General features: G+C 35.7%; 1 protein-coding gene and 1 long non-coding RNA gene across 2 annotated transcripts in view; one reads left to right on the top strand and one right to left on the bottom strand.

Annotated features, from left to right (window-relative positions):
* Nucleotides 1-1850, top strand: part of SAMSN1 (SAM domain, SH3 domain and nuclear localization signals 1) — a 47958-nt gene extending 46108 nt beyond the window's left edge. The window contains exon 8 of the mRNA XM_006183910.2: nucleotides 972-1850. Within this exon, the coding sequence (XP_006183972.1) occupies nucleotides 972-1174 (203 nt within the window). The 3' untranslated portion in view covers nucleotides 1175-1850. The remainder of the gene's footprint in view (nucleotides 1-971) is intronic.
* The window catches only part of LOC106729492, a 99671-nt gene that overhangs the window by 21476 nt on the left and 53091 nt on the right, over nucleotides 1-25104 (bottom strand). The window lies entirely within an intron of this gene.

A 25104-nucleotide genomic window follows, 5' to 3' on the forward strand; every position in this document is an offset into this window, starting at 1 on the left:
TGATACAGCTGAGAGGTGGTGGCCTCACATCCATCTCCTCTCTGAGGAACCCATCTCATGATGCAGAGAAACACCCATTTACTAGTGTCAGGAAATGCAAAAAAAGAAACTTCACATTGACAAAGAGAACACTGATGCTCTTTCTTGAGAGGAGTAAAACTTCATAGGGCTGCTCAGGTTCTTTAGAAATATCTTTCATTACATCTCTAATATTTTTTTCTAAAAAGATAATGCCTACTGAATCCAGAATACTGCTTTGATGACACAGAATTACCAATCTGAGTATCAACAATTGTTATTCAGAACTATAAACAAAAGATGTAGAATTTCTGACACACTACAAAAGACAGATTCAATGGAAATAGTATTTTATTTTCTAAAAGCAACTTGGTTTCTTTGTCTACTTTTCTGATGAAAGCAAACATATAAAATTTTTGGATATTTTAAGTTTTATTAGTTAAATTCCAAGTTATCAAATTCCTACTGTATACTGTTGCTCATAGTGATCTTTTATATTCATTAATCCACATTATCACGATTCTAGAATTGTTCGAAAAGATCACTATTGATTTGGATTGTACATTTAAACTACAAATGACTTTTTCTAGTGTTACTTTAAGGAGCATTTGGAAAAGGCATCAGTCACACTGTGGATACAATCTGCTTTCTCTGGCAACTTATCATTAATGTAAAGTGAGAGTCCATATTGATCTTCACTTATGTAAGCAGTTCACATGAATTTCATGAAACTGCAAGTGAGCAACAAAGGGCAAACTTTGTCTTCTAAGAAAACAGGGGTTTGAATATTTGAGTGCAAACATCACTTTTATAATCAACAAATGTTTACTTACAAAAGTTTCAATTGTAATGAAGTAAAGGTTGGAACAGTTAAAACAGCTTGAAGATGAATTAATATATGAATAAAACTTTTCTTGGCTTTGCCTAACTGCTCCCCTCTTTTCCATTTCCAGCTATTCAAGAGCAAGAAAATGAATCTGTGCCCCTGTCCTTAAGCCCAGACATCTCCTTAAATAAGTCACAGTTAGATGACTGCCCAAGGGACTCTGGTTGTTATATCTCATCAGAAAACTCAGATAATGGTAAAGAAGATCTGGAGTCTGAAAATCTGTCTGACATGGTACAGAAGATTACTATCACAGAGCCAAGCAACTGAACACACATTCTCAGCTCTACATCTACAGATGTGTTTGGATTTTAACTCTTCTTGAGCTAAAAGATCAAATAGGAGAGGAAGAGAAGTATTTGCAGATACGACCTGAAGTTAAAATGTTTTAATGGGAATGATTGTACATAAAAGTTCATAGCTCTAACATTTTCAGTTGTTGTAAGTAGTATGTATATTTATTATTTTAAATACTATATATTAGCATCTCACTTGCCTGTATCATAAAAAAGTATAGTGTAAGTTTTTAGTGTGTGAGACATGAACTTTATTTGGCTTTATAAGTGCAAAATGATTTTCCAAAAAAAATCCTCCTTTTTTATACCTACCAGTTTTGAATTAATGTATATTACTGAATGAATCATTATGGAGCATGTGTCTGTTTAACCAATTGTGCAAGCAGCACTTACATTCATTTTATAATTACTGGGAACGCGTGTGTTAATATTGGAGGCATTTTATCCTGATCCATAGTGAAGTTTTAGTAACTGTTTTTTGTTCATTTCTTCACTGTTATCTATGTAAAAGTATAGATAACAATATATTGTAAATTCTGATTGAGTAAAACTAATTTTAATAATTGTACAGATTTTTCACCTTTTAGTGTAAATATTTAAAATTTTGAAATACCCTAATTTTAATAATAAAAAAAACTATGTGCATTTGATATTTTCCAGACTAGTGTTACTGAAGGCATATTCATCTAAGAACTTTACACAAAATTTCTTATGTTTTCACATATCTCATATACATGTATATATACATATACATATATATATATATATATATATATATATATATATATATATATATATATATATGATTTCCAAACCAATTGCTTCACCTCAGTCTCTCTCCTAAACCCTGGATCTGTGTTATCCCACTTCCTGAATCCCTGTATATTAGCTCAGGCTGCCATAGCAAAACACCATAGTCCGGGTGGCTCAAACAACAGAAATTTATTTCTCGCAGTTCTAGAAGTTAGAAGTCCAAGATCAGGTTGCCAGCATGGTTGGGTTCTGGTGAGATCTCTCTTCCTGGCTTGCAGATAGCCACCTTCTTGCTGTGTCCTGAAACGGCAGAGAGAGACAGGGTCTTTGGGAGATAACTAGGTTAATCCCTTGTCTCAACCTAATCATCTCCCAGAGACCTTATCTCCAAATACCATGCATTGGGGTTTAGAGTTCCAACACATGAATGTGAGGGGCTGGGGAGACACAGCTCAGTCCACTGCACTCTAGGAAGCTTCAACTCAGCATATTCAAATCCTTGATTTTCTCTGCAACCTTGTCTCTCCTATTTTATTCCCAATCTACCTCTCTCTTTAACAGTACCAATACCCACCCAGTTACCCAAAGCAGAAAATAATTTCTTGCTTCATCTCACATATATCCTTCTCATACAGATTCAATAAATAATCAATCTCTATGGATCAAACTTCTAGAAACGCTTTCATATTCACAGCTTTCTATCCATTCCCATGGTTGCTGCCTTGCTTTGGGACTTCATACTGTCATGTGCAAAATGATGTAACAACTTTCCAACTGACCTCTGTCCTATCAATGCCCTACCTTCTAATCCATCCTCCACATGGTCTCTAGAAAGATCTTTCTAACAAAAAATTCAAATCACATACTTCCCAGCTTAAAATTTTTTAATGGCTTTTCACTATCTTTGGTATAATACTTAAATCTCCGGGATATATAAAGTCCTTCTCAACCATTTTTAACCTTCCCTATGAGTCATCTTTCCTCTCTCCCTTCTCACCCTACACTCTCCAGCCATAACAACCTTCTTGCAATTCCCTGAGTTCACTATTCCCTTTGTGACTTTTCTTACGCTATTTATTTTGCTGGAGTGGCTCCTGTTATTTTTTTATATCCAGAAGCCTCCCTCTGTTTTCTGTCTTAAGACTCATCACAAAAGTCATTTACTCCGTGACGCCTTCTGTGAGTCTCTTTAGTGTCCTCCACTTTGTTTTTTCATAGCAATTTGTATCTCTGTTAGTTGTAACACATCATATTATACTTTATCTATTTGCGTGACGCTTGCCCTTTCACGAGACTGTGATCTCCTGGTGACAGAGACTATTCCGTTTAGTCATTTCAATCTCTGGCATAATCCCAGACAAAGAGTGGACATTCAGGAATTGTTTGCCGGATTGCATTGAATATAATGATTATCCCCATACAACACACTCCATATTAATATTTAAATCAATCTACCCAACCTATACAATACCTTCCAAAGTGGCCAAAAAGTTTTTCAAATTAATTTTAAAAATTAGGAAAAATCAGGAAACACAAAGTGGTGTTTCAAATGCTGGAGGAAACACACAGTTAATCTCTAGCATATTTTTCCAGATCCATGAGAGGTGATCCCAGATGCAGTACCCAGGTCAGGAGTAAAGCACATGTCTACTTCTGTTCCTTCCTCTCCACAGCAGGAAATAGTGTTTCAATTTCAAATTTCCAATATGCTGGCTCCATCATGGCCCCACTCCTGCTAGGACTACCACTTCAAACAGATTTTTCTAGGGCCTCCATAGACACAGCACAACCACTGGCCATACTTCTTAATCTTTAATCAATCTGCTGCCTCAAGGAGGTCAAAAGAGTAGAGCTTCTTTATGAAGATGTCAGGGAATTGTAAGCTGGTGAGCATATAAGGAACTTCCTGATTGTAAAATGGTAGAAACTTGTGAAACATATTCAGTCACAACTTCCATCCCTTCAAAATGAAGGTACCCAATTAAGAATTTAGAGAAATACTTTTGAGCAGAAGTGCTGCAGAGGCCTTGAGGAGACTGAAGCAGATGAAGAGACGCTGGATTCATGCAAAGAGAGAAGGAGGAAAGCAGAGACGCCATGAGGTTTCAGCTGCCGGCAGAAATAGTTCATCCAAGGTTGTGAGGGACTTAGACCTTCCACTGTTGACTAGGAGACAGATGTGAAAGTGGTTCAAGGGTCGACATTTTAATCTTTACCAGATGATTACACTGGCTTTGTGCTTCTAGGCTGAAACCCAGTGAGAGTTCCAGTCTCATTCACTTGTTTATTCATTCAACAGTATTTAGATACGGAATACATATGCTGCCACAAAGGCCCTTTGGATCAGATAATCTGCATCAGAATCTCGTCATCACCTCTCCATTGGACACAACTGGGTCTTTTAGTACAGAAAGGTTGTAAAACCACTGTGGAATGCAATTATTATTCTGATCTCAGGGATAGCCCATATTTACAGATTCAAGTACGTTGTGACAACATGCACGGTTAGAGAAATTTTATTTCAGATAAGTGGATAAAATCTTCATAATACTATTTTGATAAGAGCAAAAATTAGATGATTTAAATTCTGACATCCCTCCCCTCTCCCATTCTACTTCTGATATAAACACAAATGTATCTTCACCCTTAAGAAGCTTTTTTTTAAATCAATCAAATTGCAAAGAGAATTAATTAAGAAATAAAATAACTTTTAAAACTTCTAAAATGACAGGCAGCTAAAGATTTTCAGGCTTTAGACAACGTCCAATTCACTGAGGTTACAGTCAAGTGCCTTGCAACTTCCTGAGTGAGGCCAAATTGATGACATTTCATGTTGAGAAACTTCCGTTACAGCGTAAGTTCTGAGAAAAATAATGTGATGAAATTTTAGATACTCCATCACCCCCCCACACACACATGCACTTCCATCCCCCAACCACTGATAAAGAAAACTGTATAACTAATCAGCATGCAGACTTCAAGTACTCCTTCATAAAGTGGGAATTCATGCTGAAATTATGTAAAGGTTGAGAGCAAAATGAATAGACTAAATATAGGCAAAAGAACAGCAGTTTCTAAATTTGACCGTGTTTCTTGGCTGTGGAAATAAGATAGAAGTAACCCACACTTTACGCTACCTGCCATCTTACCACTGAATTCATCTCATCACAGCCAACATTGATCTGAACACAGAGCCTGGAGATCTGGGTTTGAGGACTGTGTGACTTTGGGCAAGTCACTTATCCTCTGAGCTTAGTTTTCTCCCCTCTATCAAATGTATATAATTATAGTACTAATATTCCATATTATATTGTTGATTAAATGAGATAAAATGTCCAAAGCACTCAGTGCAAGGCATGCAGTATGTGCAGGAAAACTGATGTCTGAGCATGACTCAAAGCAGCACACATGCTACCATAAGACAAGCCATGGTCTAGCAGTGACTTGAAATTCTTCAGACACAAATCTCCCGTGGGCTAAGACAACTGTGTTGTCCACAAGCAAGACAGAGAGTCAGCTGCTTTAGCAGACCCTCACAGAATAAATGACCATTTTTGTCATGACAGAATATTTCTTTGTTTATCCCCACTAGCTCTACTAAAAATAAATAAACCTAACTACCTCCCCCCATCAAGACAGAGTAAAATAAAATGATAACAATAGCAAATAAATATTTTTTTCAAGAAAGATGATTTACTTTGTTTACTCCTGGCAGTTTAGGAAGAGGTTATATTGTATGCGGCTCTGAGTCCTCACTCTTGGTACCTGATAGGGATAATCATTTTTGAAGAATAAATGAATAAACATATAAATGAATGCTTACATTAAATAAATAAAAGATCTGGGGTGATTACTGCATCTTGGGCCTTGGTATTTGCAGTAGAGAGTTACAGCTGATTGCGCTAAAGCCAACAGAGAAGCTCTCAGGAAGACAGCCTAAATGTAAAATTTACTTACTTGCAAAGCTTATGGGCATTTACACAAGTGATCTACCATGGGAAATCAAAGCACGGAGACAGGTTACGGGGAAAATAAAAGCTTTTCATCACTTCTCCTTTCCTTCTCCATCATGCAGACTTCTCACACACACAGAGGATCAGTGTGTCCAAATGATGTATATTATAAATGAGGAAGCCATGACAGAAGAATATAAAACATGACATTAGAATGTTCAGAGATTTCTTTTGACCTCTGTGGTCCCTGGTGAGCATGAGTGCAAAGCACTGTCTCCTCACAGGAAAGAAGTGAAATCCTGATGCACAAGCTAAAGGGACTGTTTTCCTCTCTGAGTATTTGGGCACTGGGCCAAGTGAATGGGCAGGAATCATTCCATTTGCAGAGTAAAATGGGGTGAAAAGCACTTCTGGCACACTTCGTCCATATAAATTATACTTGTTTGCAATTCATCAACTCCTCCTCTCCTTTATATCCGTATGTAATGTAAATGATCATCTTTCTCTGAAGCTCCATAATGATGCACAGCTCAAAAATGTGATAGAATCAGCTAAAAGAGAGCAGATGGAAGTTTTTCCCCCCAATATGCATATTCATAAAAAATAGAGAACTCAACAAAAGGAGATACAGAAGTACTTGTACCCAGGGGCTGCATCAACTTATGTACAACAGTAAAGTTGGTTTTCTGCCACTATTTATTCTTGAAATCTTTACTCATTCATTCCAGCAGAAATCATTGAAAATGCTCTTAAAAAAAATGTTTCTCTGTATAACAACAAATATACTTCCCTTTGGATTTTTATTGCACCTTAGAATCCATGATTCAGGAAGAAATAGTTAAATACTTTACTAGAAAAGTAAAATTAGAAGGCAAACTATGTGAAAAAAAAGTGAAGACTTCAGTGTTCCTTTAGCAGTAAGGACTACAGGTATTTAAAAGCACACTGTTACACCAACTGATTAGTAATGTGAAGAATAAAGTTCAGAATAAAGAACTGTCTGGACGGCATTCAGCTTTTTTTTTTTTTTTTTTTTTTTTTTTTTAGTATCTGACTACTCAGAGGCTAAGGTGGTTCACACTTGTGTACTGGAGAAGCAGCACTGCTACGAGAAATTTTGTTAAGATAATGAATACAGTATCAGGTGATATCATACAAGAAACTAACTGCAAAAGAAACGGTTTTAAAAAAAGAATTGTAAGAAAAGCAATCAAAGGGTGGTTATGAACTTTGCTTACATAATCAAAGTGGTATGCATACCAAAATTAGACATCTCTGACTCCCTGTGTTCACCCTCACTCTCCACGTGGGAAGCCCTGGTGTCCACACAGGGAGGCTAACCTGCATGGACCACATTCTTGATCTGTGTCCTCGGGTTCCTGTTAGGCTCAAAGAATGGAAAGCCCCATTAGGAGACTGAAGAGAGAGAGGGGAGTGAAGTCAGGGCATTTGCTCTCTCCATGAGATCACCTGTGCTGGCTGTCTCCCTTAATCAAAGGTCACTAGTCCCCCAGAGGTGACTTTTTGTAATGACTCTCTTTCCTTCAAATTCTGGTAATTGTCTCATCTTCTAAGGCCTATATTTAATAACAGCTCTTGCCTATTAGCTCTCACTACCTGCCCAGCCCTTAATGGTGCCCCCACTCTCCACCCTGCCCACGGATTTGTAATTAGCCCCTTTATAAATAAGCCTTCCTTGAATTACCTTCAGTCTATTGTGCCATATGTTTCCTGTTGGGAGCTGGACTAGTGCACTGATCCACCACCATCGCTCATGACTTCCAGTCGCTTAGGTCATGTTCTTGAGTCCAGTGAGCACTAGTGCTTTGTGACTCCAGTTTAACCATATTTACGTGGTCTCGGGTCATTTCTCTTTCACTACCAAGCTCCATTTCTGCTGACAATCAAATGGCTTCAGGGTAGAGCATTTCCACTAACACTACCAAAACTCATACCATTTACCCTTTCAATTCCTTATCCATCTGCTTCATGGGGCCAATCTACATGTTTCTCCTTTTCTCAAGCAACTAAGAATCCTTGGAATTGAGGTGACTGGTAGCATAAAAATGAAGGTTTTCATGGTGCAGTTCAGGCCAACATAACTGCAAGGAACTCATGTTCTACCTTTTTCTAACAACTGAGCCCACAGTCCATTTTGCTATGAAACATAAGATTATTTCTATTAGGACAATATACCATCTACTACCATTAATATCTATCCACCAACTATGTAATAAAATAGAATGAAGCAAGTGCATAGTTTAGCTGGTTGCTCCATAATCACAAGGATTTGACATTAATGACAGTTTTGGGGTTTTTTGGGTTTTTTTTTTTTTTAGTAAATGTGATAGCACACAGCTACTGGAATTTCACTAGCAAAGTTTCATTTCTAAAATTCTTTAATTTTGAGTTATATTTCGTCTATAGTATCATTCACTAACATGGGTCTCTCATACACAAAGCCTTAGGCCTCAATCTCTGAAGAGAGTTACTGTAAAATACGGATACCCAGATAATTTGCATGATTAATGAAAATATGTTTTAGAATATTAAACATTTAAGATGTTAGCATTTAGCAGGCTTTCTGACAGAAGTTAAAAGACTATTAGAATGACTGATGAATTGCTACAGTACATTAGCCCTCAGAGTAGGGGATGTGCTAGAGGACATTTACGCAACTTCTTAGCATTCTTGGTTTTTTTCCTTTTCCACTCACCCCTCCTCCAACTAAGCTGTCCTTTTGTGGCCTTGATTCCTTGGTTCTGTTCTAAATGACCAAGCGTAGAATTCTAAAAGTTTTGAGGACTTGAAAATCACATGGAAAGCAACTGACAGGGAGAAAGAAAGCAACTGGATTAGCTAGGGATTTACACACAGTTTTCTGGCACATAGTAGGAGATGGATAAAAATGTGTTTAAGGAACAAAACATCTTTTTTCATGGTTCAGAGGATCTTACCTCAACATAGTGGAAAAAATGAAACAGAAAGTTCCTCCTTAGTTAGTGTCAAGGTCACTGCCAGGCTAGCTGCTTGTAACTGGGGAATGTAAGTAGACACACTTACTCTTTCCATTTGTTAGGAACTGTGTTTCAAAATGAAACTACATGCTGGCGTCTTTCTAGAGCCTTTTATCTCTGATCGCTGCAGAGCTTATCAGTACCTATGTGGTCATTTATTTCCCTCCTCTTGTTATACTTAGAGATGAAATATACCAGAAGGGACTGTCAGGAAGTGTTTATATCCCTTCTGGGTAAAAAGTAAAATACCATTGGAAAGGTAGGACCACAAGAAATACCAAAATAAATTCTAAAGGTAGGAGCAATAAGCTGCTTAATGGCCTTGCTTTGGGGGAGACAATTAACATTACTTTAATTTATACGAGGTATTATCATGAAGTTTATGAGCTCCCTCTCTGAGCTTTACTTGCCAAAGCCTGCTTCTTTAGGCAGCCTTACCTTTAAAGTATTATTTAGTTTATAGTTCTCCAACTCACTTATTACACATCACCCTTATTCCTGTGTCAGTGAGCACTGAGAAAAGTACATTGTTATACATCATCTAGAATCCCACTACATAGCCATTAATGCAAAAGTGAACAGGTTAAATGTAGCAGCCTGAATAATCACCCCCAAAGACAGAAGATTCTAATTCACGGAACCTCATAAATATTACCTTATTTGGGAAAAGGGTCTTTGCAAATGGGATTAAGAATCTTGAGATAGGGAGACTATCCTGAATTATCTGGGAGGCCCTAAATGTAACCACAAGTGTCCTTATATGAAAGAGGAAGGAGATTTGACACACAAAGAAGGGAAGGCAATGTGAAGACTGAGCGCAGATTTGAAGATGCTGACTTTGATGATTAGAGAGATGTGTCCATAAACCAAGGAATGCTAGCAGCTACTAGAAGCTGGAAGAGGCAAGGAATGGATTTTCTTCTGGAGCCTCCAAAGGAAGTGTGATCTTGCAGACATGCTTTGGATTTTGGTCCAGTGATACTAGTCCTAGACTTCTGACTTCCAGAACTAGGAGAGAATAAATTTCTGTTGTTTTTTAAGCTACTGAGTTTGTGATAGTTAGCACAGGAAACTAACACAGTATATAAACCATTTTCAGGCTTAAACAAAAGGATAGTGAACTCTATTCATGTTCATTACTAGGAGACATGTGAAAAATTATATTATTAGCAGTAAGTTTAATACAAAACTGTATCAACATATATATCCTTTGAAAATTATGTATATTCTTCTTTACTTACATTAAGCAAGCCATTTTTTTAAAACAGGACAAAAACCTCTTTCAATAAAATACTGAATTTCTGAAAATGACAAGTATTTTTACCCTTCAGATGTTTTAAAATTTCACTTGATGAGTATGCTTTCTTTCTTTCTTTTTTTTTTTCTTTTTTTTTTTTTTTAGTTTTCTTTGTGGGGGAGGCAATTAGGTTTATTTTATTTATTTCTTTTTAATGGAGGTAATGGGGATTGAACCCAAAAGTTCATGCATGCTAAGCAAGCACTCTACCTCTTGAGCTATACCCTCCCCCTAAACATGCTTTCTTTCATCCCTACCTGGAACATGGCTGTTACGGGCTAAAGAGCATAACGCAAGTTTAAAATGCCCTTGCAAAATAAAAAAGTCCTGATTTTGGCTTTATTAAGACCAGAAGCTTCCTTTAAGACTTGGACATATTTATTTTGCTTAAAGAAAAACGATATTTTTATCATGACTTATTTATTTCTTCATTTCTTCATTAAATATTTATTGAACATGTTCAGGGTGCCTGGAAACTCTACTCAGCTCTGGGAATAGCAAGACGAATAGCAATAGCACCTGTTCTCAAGAAGTTAAGAGTTCAGTGTGCTCCTCTGGCAAATGTGTAAATAAATAAATCCCTACGAAATGTGATATGCTAGAGTAGCAATATAGGAAAGTGGTATGGAAGCAGAACTTAAAAATAAGTCATTCATTTCAGAACCAAATGATTCTATGAGCTTGAGAAGAGTTAAACTGTGTCCAGGTATTTGCAGTAGAAAATAAATGTAACACATTATATTGGAAGGGTTTCTTATACTTTCTTTTGTTGCCCAAACATCTGGGACATTCATAGTCAAATCGTATTCAATGTTACAGTAGACAAGATTCAACACCTTCAGATTCTAGATAACAGAATTAGCAAATTATAGTAGTTTTCTCATGGTTTCAAAAACAACTACTTGTACAATAATGGTTGCTTAATTAAAACTTACCCAACTGAAACGCCCATTTATGTGAAACAAATGTTTGTGCTATAGACATCAACCAGCTCTTCACATGAGTAGCTAACAATAAACAATGGAATGATGCTCGACAAATATCAGTTAAAACAAATTGTTCCCAATAAACTTTGTCCTAAAAAAAATACACTCCTGTATGGGTACGTACTCATGTGTGCAGATGTGCATGCACGCACACACACACACACACACACAAACACACACACACAGCTTTGCTTTTGTAACTTGTCTTCTTTCAAAGGTCAATTAGCATTAACTGCATCTTAAAGACTGTATCTTCATTTTATCATTGAGTCCAGTTTTAGTCTCTAATAAGACATGAATTTCAGGTCGGACCTGCTACATAATGAGAAACATCCAGGATGCTTAGCATAATGACCCAGTGCAAGATGAAAATGTGGAGCCCCTGGTTCAGAATTATGATGAATTTTAAGACAGTAATAGCAAAGCATTAAGCCAAATGTGGGGCCTTTGTGAGTGCAGAGCCCTGTGAAACAACACAGGTTACATACCCTAAAAGGCAGCCCTGGTTTCAGGTACTCCTTATCAATAGTCCCCAACTGCTTCTCCCACAGACCATACTATAGATTATGAAAATGAAAATAACCTGGTTCAAAGTCATATCTCGATCACATATTTTTTTTGTACAGGCCTATATTAACTATGAAGGCAATGTTGGGCACCCATTAAAATTCTATTATGATCAAAGTTTTTCATGCTTATTTGATTTTGCTTTTTTTCTGCTCTATCCAGCCTTACTCACATAACCTATGAGGCAGAGAAAATGACATGTGTCCACCAAACTGTGCCTATTAGCCTCCTAGGCACATTATCAGCTCTCTTGCATTCAGTTCAGTCCATGTGACCAGTTCTGGCCAAAGTTAGGGCCTGGCCCATAAGATAATTCTTTGAGGTTCATGTCCTCCCCTCACTAGGTTTTCCTTACTCTTCCTGTGCTTTCTCGCTCCTTTATCCATATACCTGGAAGCAATGGACTCTGATGTGTGGAACACTCAATTATGGAGACTACAGCAAAAGTCTGAATCCTCGAGTCATATTTGTAGAGAGTCATTCAGGACTGCTGCTTGACCCACATTAGAGTGCCACATAAAATTTAATTTTATTATCTTAAGCCACTTATATTACCCTAAAACTCTGTTTAAGAGTATAACTATCTGAGGCAGGGAACATAGGTTCCAGAGCAGTATCGAGCTCCTTGAATGATTCAGATACAGCTTTTGAAAGCCTTGCTAAAGTCATCTTTTCAGTGGAGTATAAATCAGTATGCTATTTGTATTATCTTGTGAGGTTGTTTAGATTCTTATAATAGTATACATTTATAACTTTCAAATCACTCTTTCCTATGTATTTTTAGAGGATTTTGTAACATTTTAAAGACTTCAAACTCCATAGCAATGAATTATCAAGAATAGAATGACCAATAGCAACAATGACACTTTGCCAAGCGTCTCCTCAAATCTCACAAATCGTCACCTGTCTGCTTGTAGGACTTACAGACCTCAAAAATTCAAATTGCCCAGGGAGACATTTGATTGAAACCATGAAATCAGGTTGAGTCTAACAATCTGGGAAACTCAGAGCCTGATACTATCGTTGAGACAAGGGGAGATGGCCAGAGTGCTTAGAATAATGGCAAGTATTCTTTTCCCTTTGGCTGCAGAATGTCAGCATTTATGGGAAAAAGTCGATCAAGTGCTTACTGGATCTGCTTAATCAAGCATAATTGTCACCATGTAACTGGCAGTTATTGGAAGCTCCTGTGTGAGACAGTGCCAGAACCAGTATGCAAAAATCTACCTATATTTTAGATAGTAAAAGAAAAATAACTTTTCCTCAGTACAGGAAATCAACATGATGCATTTTAAGAACATGGATTTTTGAAATGTCAGAGATTTGGGATCAGACTTAGTTTCAGCACTTACTTGCTTCAGTTCTTAAGCATCCAAGCTCTAGTTCATTCTAATGCAAAAAGAGATGTTAACATCTTCAGTGCAGAGTTGTAGCTTGAACCAGCTTAAACAAGTAAGGCACCTAGCAAGATTTCTGCAACATTTTAACTCCATCAGGTTCATTATTGGTATCAGTGATGTTACTATTAATAATAATAATATTACTTTAAGAATTAAGAATGAAGAAGCACTCCCATCGGGCACTCTCAAATTTATACCGTAGAGAATCCCTTTAAACATCCTCCCTGCTCTCTCTAAAACTTAGAAATTATTTTTCCTGGACCTTTTCAAGACACAGTGTCAAGCATTCATAATTAGCCATTTCCCCACACAGCCAGACATATATTCCAAATAAAGCTTCAATTGTCAAACATTCAAAAATTATAAGAAATAATAATTCATTAAATATTCATGAAATATTGAACAATCATATTCATACTAAGGGAGTTTAATGAGAAAAATTATTTCCTTATCTTGAATCTTAAAAAGGACTCTGGGGACCCTGATTTATACAGATTTTCATAGAGTGTCTCTTTCATACTGCCTGAATGAATGTTCTGTTTACTATGCTTTGAGAGGTCTAGGATAGGTTTCCCCTGAATAAAGCCTCAAATTCTTCAAAACCTAGGCAGATTACATAAATTTAAAGATTATAAGTGCATTTCTGAGATATGAAACAGACAACACATAAATTTCTCTTAATACAAATCTATCTTATTTCAATAATTAGAAAGCTGCCCATATTTTAATGTGTACTACAATGTTGATAAAGAAAAATTTAGTTATCTAATAAATTTGTCATTTTGTATAATTAAAGGCATTTTAAATCTTGAAATATCCTACACTTGCATAAGCTCCGAAACTAATCTCTGTGATAGTATCTGAAAGACCTAAATACATCTTTTGATATAAAGGAAATAGAATAACAAAAATTTAGAGTAGTTAAATAAAAGAAAAATGCTATTTCTGCACTAAGCTTTTTTCATGAATGAGGAAGTTCAGTAAGCAGACTTAAGTTTGTTGTCTTTATTGTGAGCTTGCAATGGGAAATGTGCCTATTGCCCTACCTATAGGATTCCAGCAAATATTAACTGAGCACCTTCTAGATAAGTAAACTTTATTAGACTCTTGGAATACAGAACCATAAGTTACATGGCCTTTGCTCTCAATAAATCTGCAATCCAGCTGGGGAGGCAGGACAAATACCAAAGACTGTAATAGCAACAGAGTCCTATTACAAAAGATGCATCATAATGCCAAACCAACAGGACAGAATAACAGGCATAGAGTTCAGAGAAGGAAGACATCCCTAAAGGCTGTAAGGTTGGGATACTTACCTTCTAAACTGAGATATTCTGGTTCTCAATTTACAGTTTTAAGAAGGAAGGAGGAAACTACACAGAAATATACTAAGTGTGTGGTCCCCGCCTCTGAGGCCTTAAAACTATTAACTGAGAACCAGAATATCTCAGTTTGTAATAAATACAATTTTATACTAGGTAGTTATTTGTGGAGTAGCAACTACTTAGCTGTATACATGAAGATTTGTGGGAGGTACTGTCAATTAAAAATCAAATGACCACCAATTAGACCAGAGTGGATTTCAGTTTACAACAGAAGACCAAATGATTCATTCCTACATTCCCTTTTCATTGAGTTTTGTAGAAAACAGTTTACATTCCAGTGATTGAAAGTAAATCTTCAGCCTGTACATTTTTTTCTGTAAGCTTTAAAAAAATTATGCTGTGTAACTTATTCAGTGATTAGTTGTGGGGCTCCGTTAGATGGTAGGTGCTAGGGACATGAAAGGCCCAAAATATGTTCCCAGACCTTCAGGGACTCATCATCTAGCTGAGAAGTCAGGACTTATATGTGATACAACAATACAAAGGCAAAAGTGAGCCAAATGAGTCTATTGGACATAGTTGTCTTGATGGTTATAATATTCTACAGACCAAAAAGGGCCAATCTCATGCTAACCCTGACTCTATGAATATAGGAATGATGCTGATAAATCCCTCTCTGATTTCAAATTTCCCAAATTTCAATTATCTGTAATAACACAAGCCAGGGATAAATTTCTGGAAGAAAGAAATTCCTAAACAGTCCCTTGAGTATCATAAATAATGATTTTTAAAAAATTATATATGAAGTACTTTAATGGTCAAGAACAGGGACTCCTGTTTTCATCAAATCATAGATGCCAAAGAGGGAGGGGACTTAGATATGGCCTATTCCAATGCCATCATATTATAGAAGAGATTTGAGATCTAGAGGTGTGAAGGGATCTTTCCATGGTCACACCTATTCACAAAAAAGAAGAGTTCAGATTTGTCCTGTGATTTTCTAGAATTAAGCCAAGGCCTCTACCCTTCAGATCATGCTACTTCAGCATAGATGAAACATAGGACATTGGGCAAAGCTGGATATTTAATATAATACTGCCGATCGAAGTTATGGCTCATCAAGAAAAAGCAACTTCCCTTATACTTACAAATCTTCTGAAATTTTGTTTCCTAAATAACATATGGTCCCTAAGTAGGAAAAAAAAAATAGAATCACTAGTCTAGATATCATTGATCTTAAGTAACAGCAAAAAATTTTTTAAATAGCAATATAATGTTTGCCTTTTTGAATCTTTATGAGTGCTATCCCAGAATAAGAGGATTTACGAGTCAGAGGAGGCTTTACAAATTTTCTCATGACTTCATGAAAAATATGAGATCTACACTAGCCAATTTAGCGAAAAATCACACCTCCTCTAAGGTGTTTTGAACATCATCAGAGCCTGTGAAACAACATTTTGATCAGCAAAGTGAAAATGAATCACAACTATTGGCAAAGAGTGCTACACTTTTACTCAAAACAAGAACAATTGGTTGAAAAGAGGTGAAACATCAAGAAGAAAGATTCAGTCTACATGTTGCATTTTGATTAGGCTCCTGGATCCCTGCATTTAAGACTCGTACTTTCCCCAGGACTCATCATGGCCCAATGATAATTACCAAGGTATGGTAATCGAGGGCCTTAAATCAAACATGCACAGTAGATCTGCTGTCACTGCAAGAATCATTTCATTGCAAGCTGGCATGAAAGGATGTGCTTGCCTTTCAACTGGCAGACCAGGCCTCTCGGCTGCCACAGCAACCAGCTCTGCCTTAAATCTTCCTGAGCTTCGCCCTGTTAGAGTAATTTGGCTAATTGAAAACGTCTGTCTTTGGAGAAATCTTTCGTAATATTAGTGCCATTTGCAGGTTGCTAAGGAAGATTTCTAGAGCTGCAGCATTGCCCGGCTGCCTACAAAGCACCCAGCGATTAAGGTCCCATCCAGAGAGTCCACTTAGACAAGAGGCCATCCAACGACCTGCCAGTCACCCTCTCTTACCAAAAGACAAATGTGAGCAAAGTGTCTTGAGAGGATACACAGCCTCCTAGTAAAGCAGACAATGCTGATGAGGGACTCCCAGGCCACTCTGAACAGTTCCAGTTATCTCAAGCAGTGGAACTGGAATATCCCCAAAGGAAAATTTGCCAAGCATTTTTAATTTTAAATATAAAGTTATGTTACAGGCCCCTTAGGAGAAATCAGCAGGGGAACAACAACAACATAAAAAATCAAAGGAGAAATTCTTTCACAATTCAGGCAGAAACCACAGTTGAGATACCACATGTTAAAAGTTGTATGGAAAATGATTTTTAATAAAATTACAATAAATACAGTATCATTTTTCAGTATTTTTATTTCCTAATTGTTTCATCTCCTTTAAATCACAGAGTCAATTTTCCTTAACCTTTAAAGCATTAATCTGCTAACAGAAAATGTGCAATTTTCAATTCTTGCCCTGAAATGAGAGGTTAAATTTCACATTGACTATGCCTACTACCCAAATAAATTATACCAAAATATATCAGGGAATTTGACAAAACAAGCTGAGAGCACTGGTGGGAAAAAGAAATCAGTCTCTGAGGAGGTAAACCATTTTTGTTTTGTTCTTGCTCTAGCCCATCTCAGCCTTAATTGGCGTCCAGTTCCCTCTCTTCCTATGTCTCTGAATCCCTTATCTAATCCTGGTCTTATTATGCTCTGCTGGTCTCACCAATCCTCCTGCATCCAATGACTCACTCTTGTTCCCCCTCTTTACTTCTTCCCTGAACACTATCTGGTTGGTTTCAAGTCTCCCCTTCTCCATGTGGCTTATTGCTTCAAAGTCTCCCCAACCACCAGAAACTAGCAGTTACAAACACAAATATTTCAGGCAGAACAATCAATCTAGGAGCCCCCAAAACACAGACCTAATCTTTGAGATCTGATATCATGACAGATGTGCCTCTCCTCAAAGCTCATTTTCAAGGGAGCTAAAATCTGCCTTGGTAAGTGCCCTCAATGATACGCCCTGAGATGAATTCATCTGTTTAAAAGTATTCCCCAGCTCAGCAGAGCTAGCTTCCAAAGTTTATTTGTAATTCTATCCTTTAAAATTCTGAAGACTTTCTAATATAAACTATCTTACACAGTTTGGTTTAAGTTTCAGATCAATTCCAAATGTCCATCTCGCCCACAAAGTATATGAAGCTATTCTTCATATACTAAACTAAAAGATATTACAGGGCTATTTGCTTAGAGGTAGAAGGGAGCCTGAAGATTATATAATCCAACTCTTTCACTTTATTGATGAGAAAACTGAAGCTAACGTTTCCCTTCTCATATAGTATATAAGACACAGAACTAGAACTCTTTATTGTTGCCTGGCTTTATCCCAATTAATCTACAATCTTGAAAGACTGGTATTACTACCTATATAAGGAAAGTGAAGCTGAGAGAGCCAAGTAATTTGGCCAAGTCACATAGCTAGTACTAGTAAGGAGAAGCTGGGCTTTAATCTCAGTTTTCTCAGACTTTATGCATATTCAGCCTGCTGTCCCTCACAGATCCACAGCCATACAGTCTCACTGAGAATCTGTTTAGATGCATCATTTATCTATCCAGGATCACATTTCTTTCCCATATCCCATGGGAGAAAGGTCATCCTTCTCCCCACCAAACCCAAGCCACTAATGATGGTCCCACAATCTAGGGTAGAGAACAAAACAAATTTGTGAATAATGAATAAAGTAGTTAAATCTTGGACGAAAGCAATTTCCTTGACTCCACATTCTATTCCAGCTACTACCTATTTTATCTCTCTTTCCCTTCACAGCCCAGTTTCCTTGGAACTGTTTAAACTTACTTTCTCTTTTCTATCTCCCACTTACGGCACAACTTGCTACAGTTAGGATTTTGCCCCACTACTCCACTGCAATTGCTCTAACAAAGATCGCTGTGACCTCTTGTAGATCATTTAAATCAGTATTTTTCAATCTCTTTTCTAAACTAGGTAGGCACTATTTGATAGCATTGACTACTCTCATCCTGAAACGTTCTTCTTTTGATTTATATAAGTCCCATCCATCTCTGAACCATTCCTTATCTGTCTCATTCATAAGCTCCTCATTCACTTCCAGATCTTAAATGTTTCCTATAACCATGCCCTTGATCTTCTTTTATCTAAAAAACTAGTGGTTTCAACTTTGCCTGAACATTGGAAACCATGTATAAGGAGATTTAAAAATTCTAATAGTAAACATCTCTGAATGGCAGAGCACAGACCTATATAACAACTAGGCCTAATAAAAATCTATAAAGCACTCCACACAAGACAGCAGAATACACATTCTTCTCAAGTGCAGATGGAACATTCTCCAATATACAGTTAGATGATAAAACAAGTCTGATTAAATTTAAAATTTAAGATAATTCAAAGTATGCTCTCTGATCATAACAGAATAATATTAGAAATCAACAACAGAAAGAAATTTTGGGAATTCAAAATTACGTGAAAATTAAAGAACATACTTCTAAATAACCAATGGTTGAAAGAAGAAATCACAGGGTAAATAAGTAAATACTTTGATATCAATGAAAATGAAAAATACAACATGCCACAACTTAGGGTATGCAACAGAAGTCATGTTCAGAGGGAAATTTATTGGATAAAATACTTATATTAAAAAAGAATAAGAATTTCAAATCAATAATTTAGTATTCCACATTAAGAAATGAGGATCAGTAGACTAAACCCAAAACAAGCAGCAGTAAGAAAATAATAAAAATTAGAGCAGAAATAAATAAAATAAAGGAAAGAAAATAATAGAGAAAAATCAACAAAATTAGAAGTTGGTTCTTTGAAAAGATCAACAACTAACAACAACAACAACAAAATTAAATATAATTTTACTAGACTTACCAAGTTAAAAGAATCAGTTTATTCAAATCAAGAATGAGAGAGAAGATATAACTACCAACTTCACAGAAATAAAAAGGATTATAAAGGAATATCATGAACAATTGTATGCCAACAAACTAGGTAACTTAAATGAAACAAAAAAATTCCTACAAAGAAACACATTATTAAAACCGACTCAAGAAAAAGTAGAAAATCTGAATAGACAATAACAAGTTAATATATTTAAGTAATATTCAAGAATTACCCACAAAGAAAAGCCCACAACAAGATAACTTCACCAATAAATTTTATCAACCATTTAAAGAATAATTAAAACCAGTATTTCCAAAGTCTCTCCAAAAATAGATGAATGGAATGCTCCCCAACTCACTCTATGAAGCCATTATTCTGATACAAAAAGCTAAAAAAGTATCACAAGGAAAAGAAAACTACAGAGCAATATTCTTTATGGATATAGAGAAAGTAATCTTCAATCAAAACACTAGCAAAACAAATCCAGCAACATACCAAAAGAATTACACACCATGACCAAGTGAGATTTATCCCAGTAGTGCAAGGGTGGTTCAACATAAGAAAATCAACCTATATTACATTATACATTACATTAACAAAATGGGAAAAAAATTCAATAATCTCAACAGATGCAGAAAAAGCAGTTGAGAAAATCCAACACTCTTTCATGATTAAAAACACTCATCAAACTAGAAATAGAAGGGAACTTCCTCAATATGAAAAAAATAATTTATAAAAATCCCACAGCCAGCATCATACTTACTAATAAAAGACTGAATGCTTCCCTGCTAAGATCAGAAACAAAACAAGGATGTTTGCACTTGCTATTTCTATTCAATATTGCACTAGAGATTTGAGCCAGGGTAATTAGGTAAGAAAAAGAAGTTAAAGGCATTCAGATTGGAAAGGAAAATTAAAATTATATCTATTTGCATAATTCCATTCCTGGGCATAAATATCTAGAGAAAACTATAACTCAAAAAGACATATGCATCTCAATGTTCATAGTAGCACTATTTACAATAGTCAAGACATGGAAACAACCTAAATGTTCATCAACAGGTGTATGTGTATATATACATACATACATACATACATAATGGTATATTACTCAGACATAAAAAAGAATGAAATAATCCTACTTGCAGCAGCATACATGGACCTAGAGATTACCATATTAAGTGAAGTAAGTCAGATGGAAAAAGACAAATATCTTATGATAGTACTTACATGTGGATTCTAAAAAAAGATACAAATTCTATTTACAAAGCAAAAACAGACTCATGAACACAGAACACAAACTACTGTTACCAAATGGGAAAGGGTGGGGGAGGGATAAATTAGGAGTTTGGATTAGCAGATATACATTACTATGCATAAAATAAATAAACAAGGATCTACTGTATAGCACAGGAAACTATAATCAATTTCTTGCAATAACATATAATGGAAAAGACTATGAAAAGAAAAAAATATGTATGTAGGTATAACTGAACTGCTTTCCTATACACCTGAAACTAATATTGTAAATCACCTGCACTTCAGTTTTTTTTTAATTTAAAAATTGTATCTATTTGCATACAAATTGGTCTTTTATATATAAAATCCTAAGAAAGCTACCAAAAAAAAATTGGAACTAATACAAGTTCAGCAAGGTGGAAGGATATAAGATCAATATTAACAAATCAGTTGCATTCCTATACACTAACAATAAACAATCCAAAAATGAAATTAAGAAAATTATCCCACTTGTAACAGCACAAAAAAGAACAAAATATTTAGGAATTAATTTTATTAAAGTGAAAGTCAGGTACACTGAAGACCACAAAACATCACTGAAAGAAACTGACCTAAATAAATGGAGATATACATATTCATGGATTTGAACATTTAACATGGTTAAGATGATAATCCCAAATGGTCTATATATCCAGTGCAATCCATACCAATATTCCTTCCACCAATTTTGCAGAAATTGACCCACTGATCCTAAAAGTCGTATGGAAATGCAAAGGACACAGAATAGACAAAATAACCTTGAAAAAGAACAAACTTGCACTACTCAGACTTCCTGATTTCAAAATATGAACATAAGGTTATTCATATGTATCAATGTAATAGAATAGAGTCTAAATATAACATTTATGGCCACTTGATTTTCAACAAGGGTGCTAAGACAATACAGAGGGGAAAGAATACTATTTTCAACAAATTTTTCTGTGATAACTACATATTCACATGCAAAGAATAAAATTGAACTCTACTACACACAGTATAGAAAAATTAATTCAAAGTGAATCATACACATAAATGCAAGGGCTAAAGCTATAAAACTCTTAGAAGAAAACATAAGAGTAAATCTCCCAAATTTTAGATGAGGCAGCACTTTCTTTGATATGATACAAAAAGCACAAACAACGAAAGAATAATAGATACACTGGATTTCATTAAAATCAGAAACTTGTACTGCAAAGGATGGTAATCAAGAAAATGTAAGACAAATCATAGATTGTAGGAAAATATTTATAAATCACATATCTGGTAATGGACTTGCATCCATAAGATATAGTTTTACAACTTAACAATGTGAAAACCCAATTTTAAAAATGAGCAACAGATTTGAATAAACATTTCTCCAAAGAAGATATATGCAATGGCCCATAGGCACATGACTATGTTCAATATCACTGGTCTGTACAGAAATGCACTGAAATAATACTTCACATGAATGTGATGGGTAGAATCAAAAAGACAGATAGTAACAAATGCTGAGAATGTAGAGAAGTTGGAACCCTCATGCAGTGCAGCAGGAATGTGAAATGGTGTAACTGTTTTGGAAAACAGTTTGCAGTTTTTCAAAAACAGTTCCCATAGAATTAAATGTAGAGTTACTCTATGACTCAGTAATTCTACTCCTAGGATATAACCAACATTGAAAAATACCCCCTCATCTTGGTGATTCTATCTACTCTAAATTTTCCACCCAGACTTTCTCTCCAATGACTTATATTCAGAGTATCACATGAAACTCCAACTCAGCCTGTTCAAAACTAAATTCATCATTTTCATTCTAAAACCTTATCCTCTACCAGTCATCCGTCATCCATCCAGATTCCACTCAGAAATCCAAAACTGACCGTTAACTCTTTCCTCTCTCTGATATTTCACATACAATCAGTCACTCAGTCCCATCAATATTAGTACCCAAACATAACTCTCCAAGTTTACTCCTTCCCCTTCATCTCCACTGCCTCTGTCTTAGGCATCATCTCCTTTTACAGAATCATGGTCATCAGAATTTTAACTAATCTCCATAACTCCATACTTGATCTCCTCCAATCCATTCCCAGACTGCATTCTAAAATGCAAATCTCATTACATCATTCCCCAGTTGAAAATTCTTTCCTGGCTCTCAAGTACTTTCTGAATAAAATTCAAACATTTAGACTGATTTTTAATTATCTGCTCCTACCTAATTCTCTAGCCTTATCATTCATCACTCCACCACTCCTACCTCATTACCCTATCCTCTGGTGATGAGAGACTGCTTTCAGTTTTTCCAATGAGCTTTGCTCTCATATCTTTTGAACTAACCCACACTCCCTCCTTATATCTACACCCACTCCTTTTACTGAAACTCTTACTCAGCCTTTGAGACTTAGCTCAGATGTTAACCTTCTCTGAAAGGACATCCTGCATATCCTCAGTATAAATCAAATTCCCTGCTGTGTGCTCTCATATAATCCTGGGTATTCCTCTACTATAGAAATATCATTCTCCCAAAATTGTTTACTCTCATCAACATGATTACTCTCTGGTGTAAAAACTGTATCCTCAGCACTGAGTAAAGAACCAACATATAGTTAATAGTTAACCTAAAATATGCAATGGAGAAGTGGTTAGCTTATTTGGGTTTTTTTTAAGATTGCATATAACAGCATTGGAACATATCCACCATTTATTATTAATTCATTAAAATTATGAAACAAAATGTATGGTTGTAAGAATGCATACATATGCGTGTATACATGTGCATATATATAGGAAATACACACATATACATTGTGTACTATGTGTATGTATATATAGGAAGAATCTATACAGAAATGGAAAAAATATTAACAGTTGTTCTCTAGGACATGGGTTACAGATATTTCCTTTATTTTCTTTTTTAGACTTTTCTTTGTTTTTCTATGTGAACATGTATTTCTTTTACCATAAAAATAATTTTTCAAAGATAAGCTTGTCTATTTTTTTCTCACTGATTCTATTGCCACAGTTTTTGAGGCAAACAGAACAGAATTCACTCTCATCTTTTTTCCTCTGTTCTCTTGTCCTAAATTAGACATAAAACTCACTGAATAGCTGGACACTGCCAAGGAAGTCAGGATTCTGGAGCTGCATGCATTGGCAGAAGTTGTGATGGCAGGTATAGTTCACAGGGTATCATTTTTTCTCCCGTACTAAAATAAAATTGATTTGTGATGGACTAGAAAAAGAATTGAGTGAGTGGTTTGAATTTCTTAAGTTTCGAATCATTATGATCACCATTTAAAATTATAATTAACTGCTTTCCTGTATCTTAACAAGGGAGAAGAGACTAAGGGGGGAAAAGAAATTACACAGTTATTTCTTAATCCAGCACCCAAAACAAGAAATTCATATTTGATTAGACTAAAACGACAATGTTAAGACTCAAACGTGTATTTGAGAATAAACATTGCACTTTGGTTTAGACATTGTTTACTCAAAAAATTATAATGGCTTCTTCAGAGCAGCAAAAGGTTGATTGAGAAAAATGTTCAATATGAAAGCAGTTAAACTTATGCTGTAGATAACATAAGGTTCAGGTACTATTTTAGAATGAGATACATTCTTAGTTCATAGATTATTTTCTTGATTATGTCACTAATCTGACTGAAGCATATGGGCATTGATTCTAAATGTTACAAATTGTATTATATTTCCATTGAGAAGTCTCTCATGCTTGCAAAATTTAGAAAGCATTGTAAAACTGTTAGTTCACTTTTCTTTTATAAAACCATGATTCTCAAACAATTTTGGATAAGGGATAGAATAATATAAACAAAGCAAACCAGTGCTCAACTTTTCACCTATTTGCTATGATCATCTAAACCACTGCCTCGTTGTCTTTATGCCCCTTTCTGGAGATTTCCTAGGGAAGAATCACTGTTAAATTCAGATACATCTCAAGAGTCTAAAGCAAATTCTGCCATAGCAGGGACATAGCATCGACATGAAGACAATGGAATAGGAGAATCAAGGAAAACCTTAACCTTAAAGGGGGAAAAAAGACAATGGAACAGTCTGGAGTTTGAGAAAAGAGGAACTTGGAACAGGAAGGAAAGAACAATGGGCCTTGCCTCCTGATATTTATATGTTATTTGCATGAGTATTAAACCTACTTATTTGTATAAATATAAACCACAACTCTTAAGTATCAAATGATCTCCCTGCCCCCTCATTTCTACTGCCCTCTGTCATCCCACCTCTTAAGCATTCCCAACCTTATCCCAAGTTAGGACATGTATTCTCTATGCTCTCCCTAGTACCATCTTCTATCAGAGGCTTCAACTTAAATGTAAATTGGAGGATGGTGTTTTAAAATCCAATTATTCCCCATAATCGTTATCAA

This window comes from Camelus ferus, chromosome 1 (genome assembly GCF_009834535.1).
Source record: "Camelus ferus isolate YT-003-E chromosome 1, BCGSAC_Cfer_1.0, whole genome shotgun sequence".
Taxonomy (NCBI): Eukaryota; Metazoa; Chordata; class Mammalia; order Artiodactyla; family Camelidae; genus Camelus; species Camelus ferus.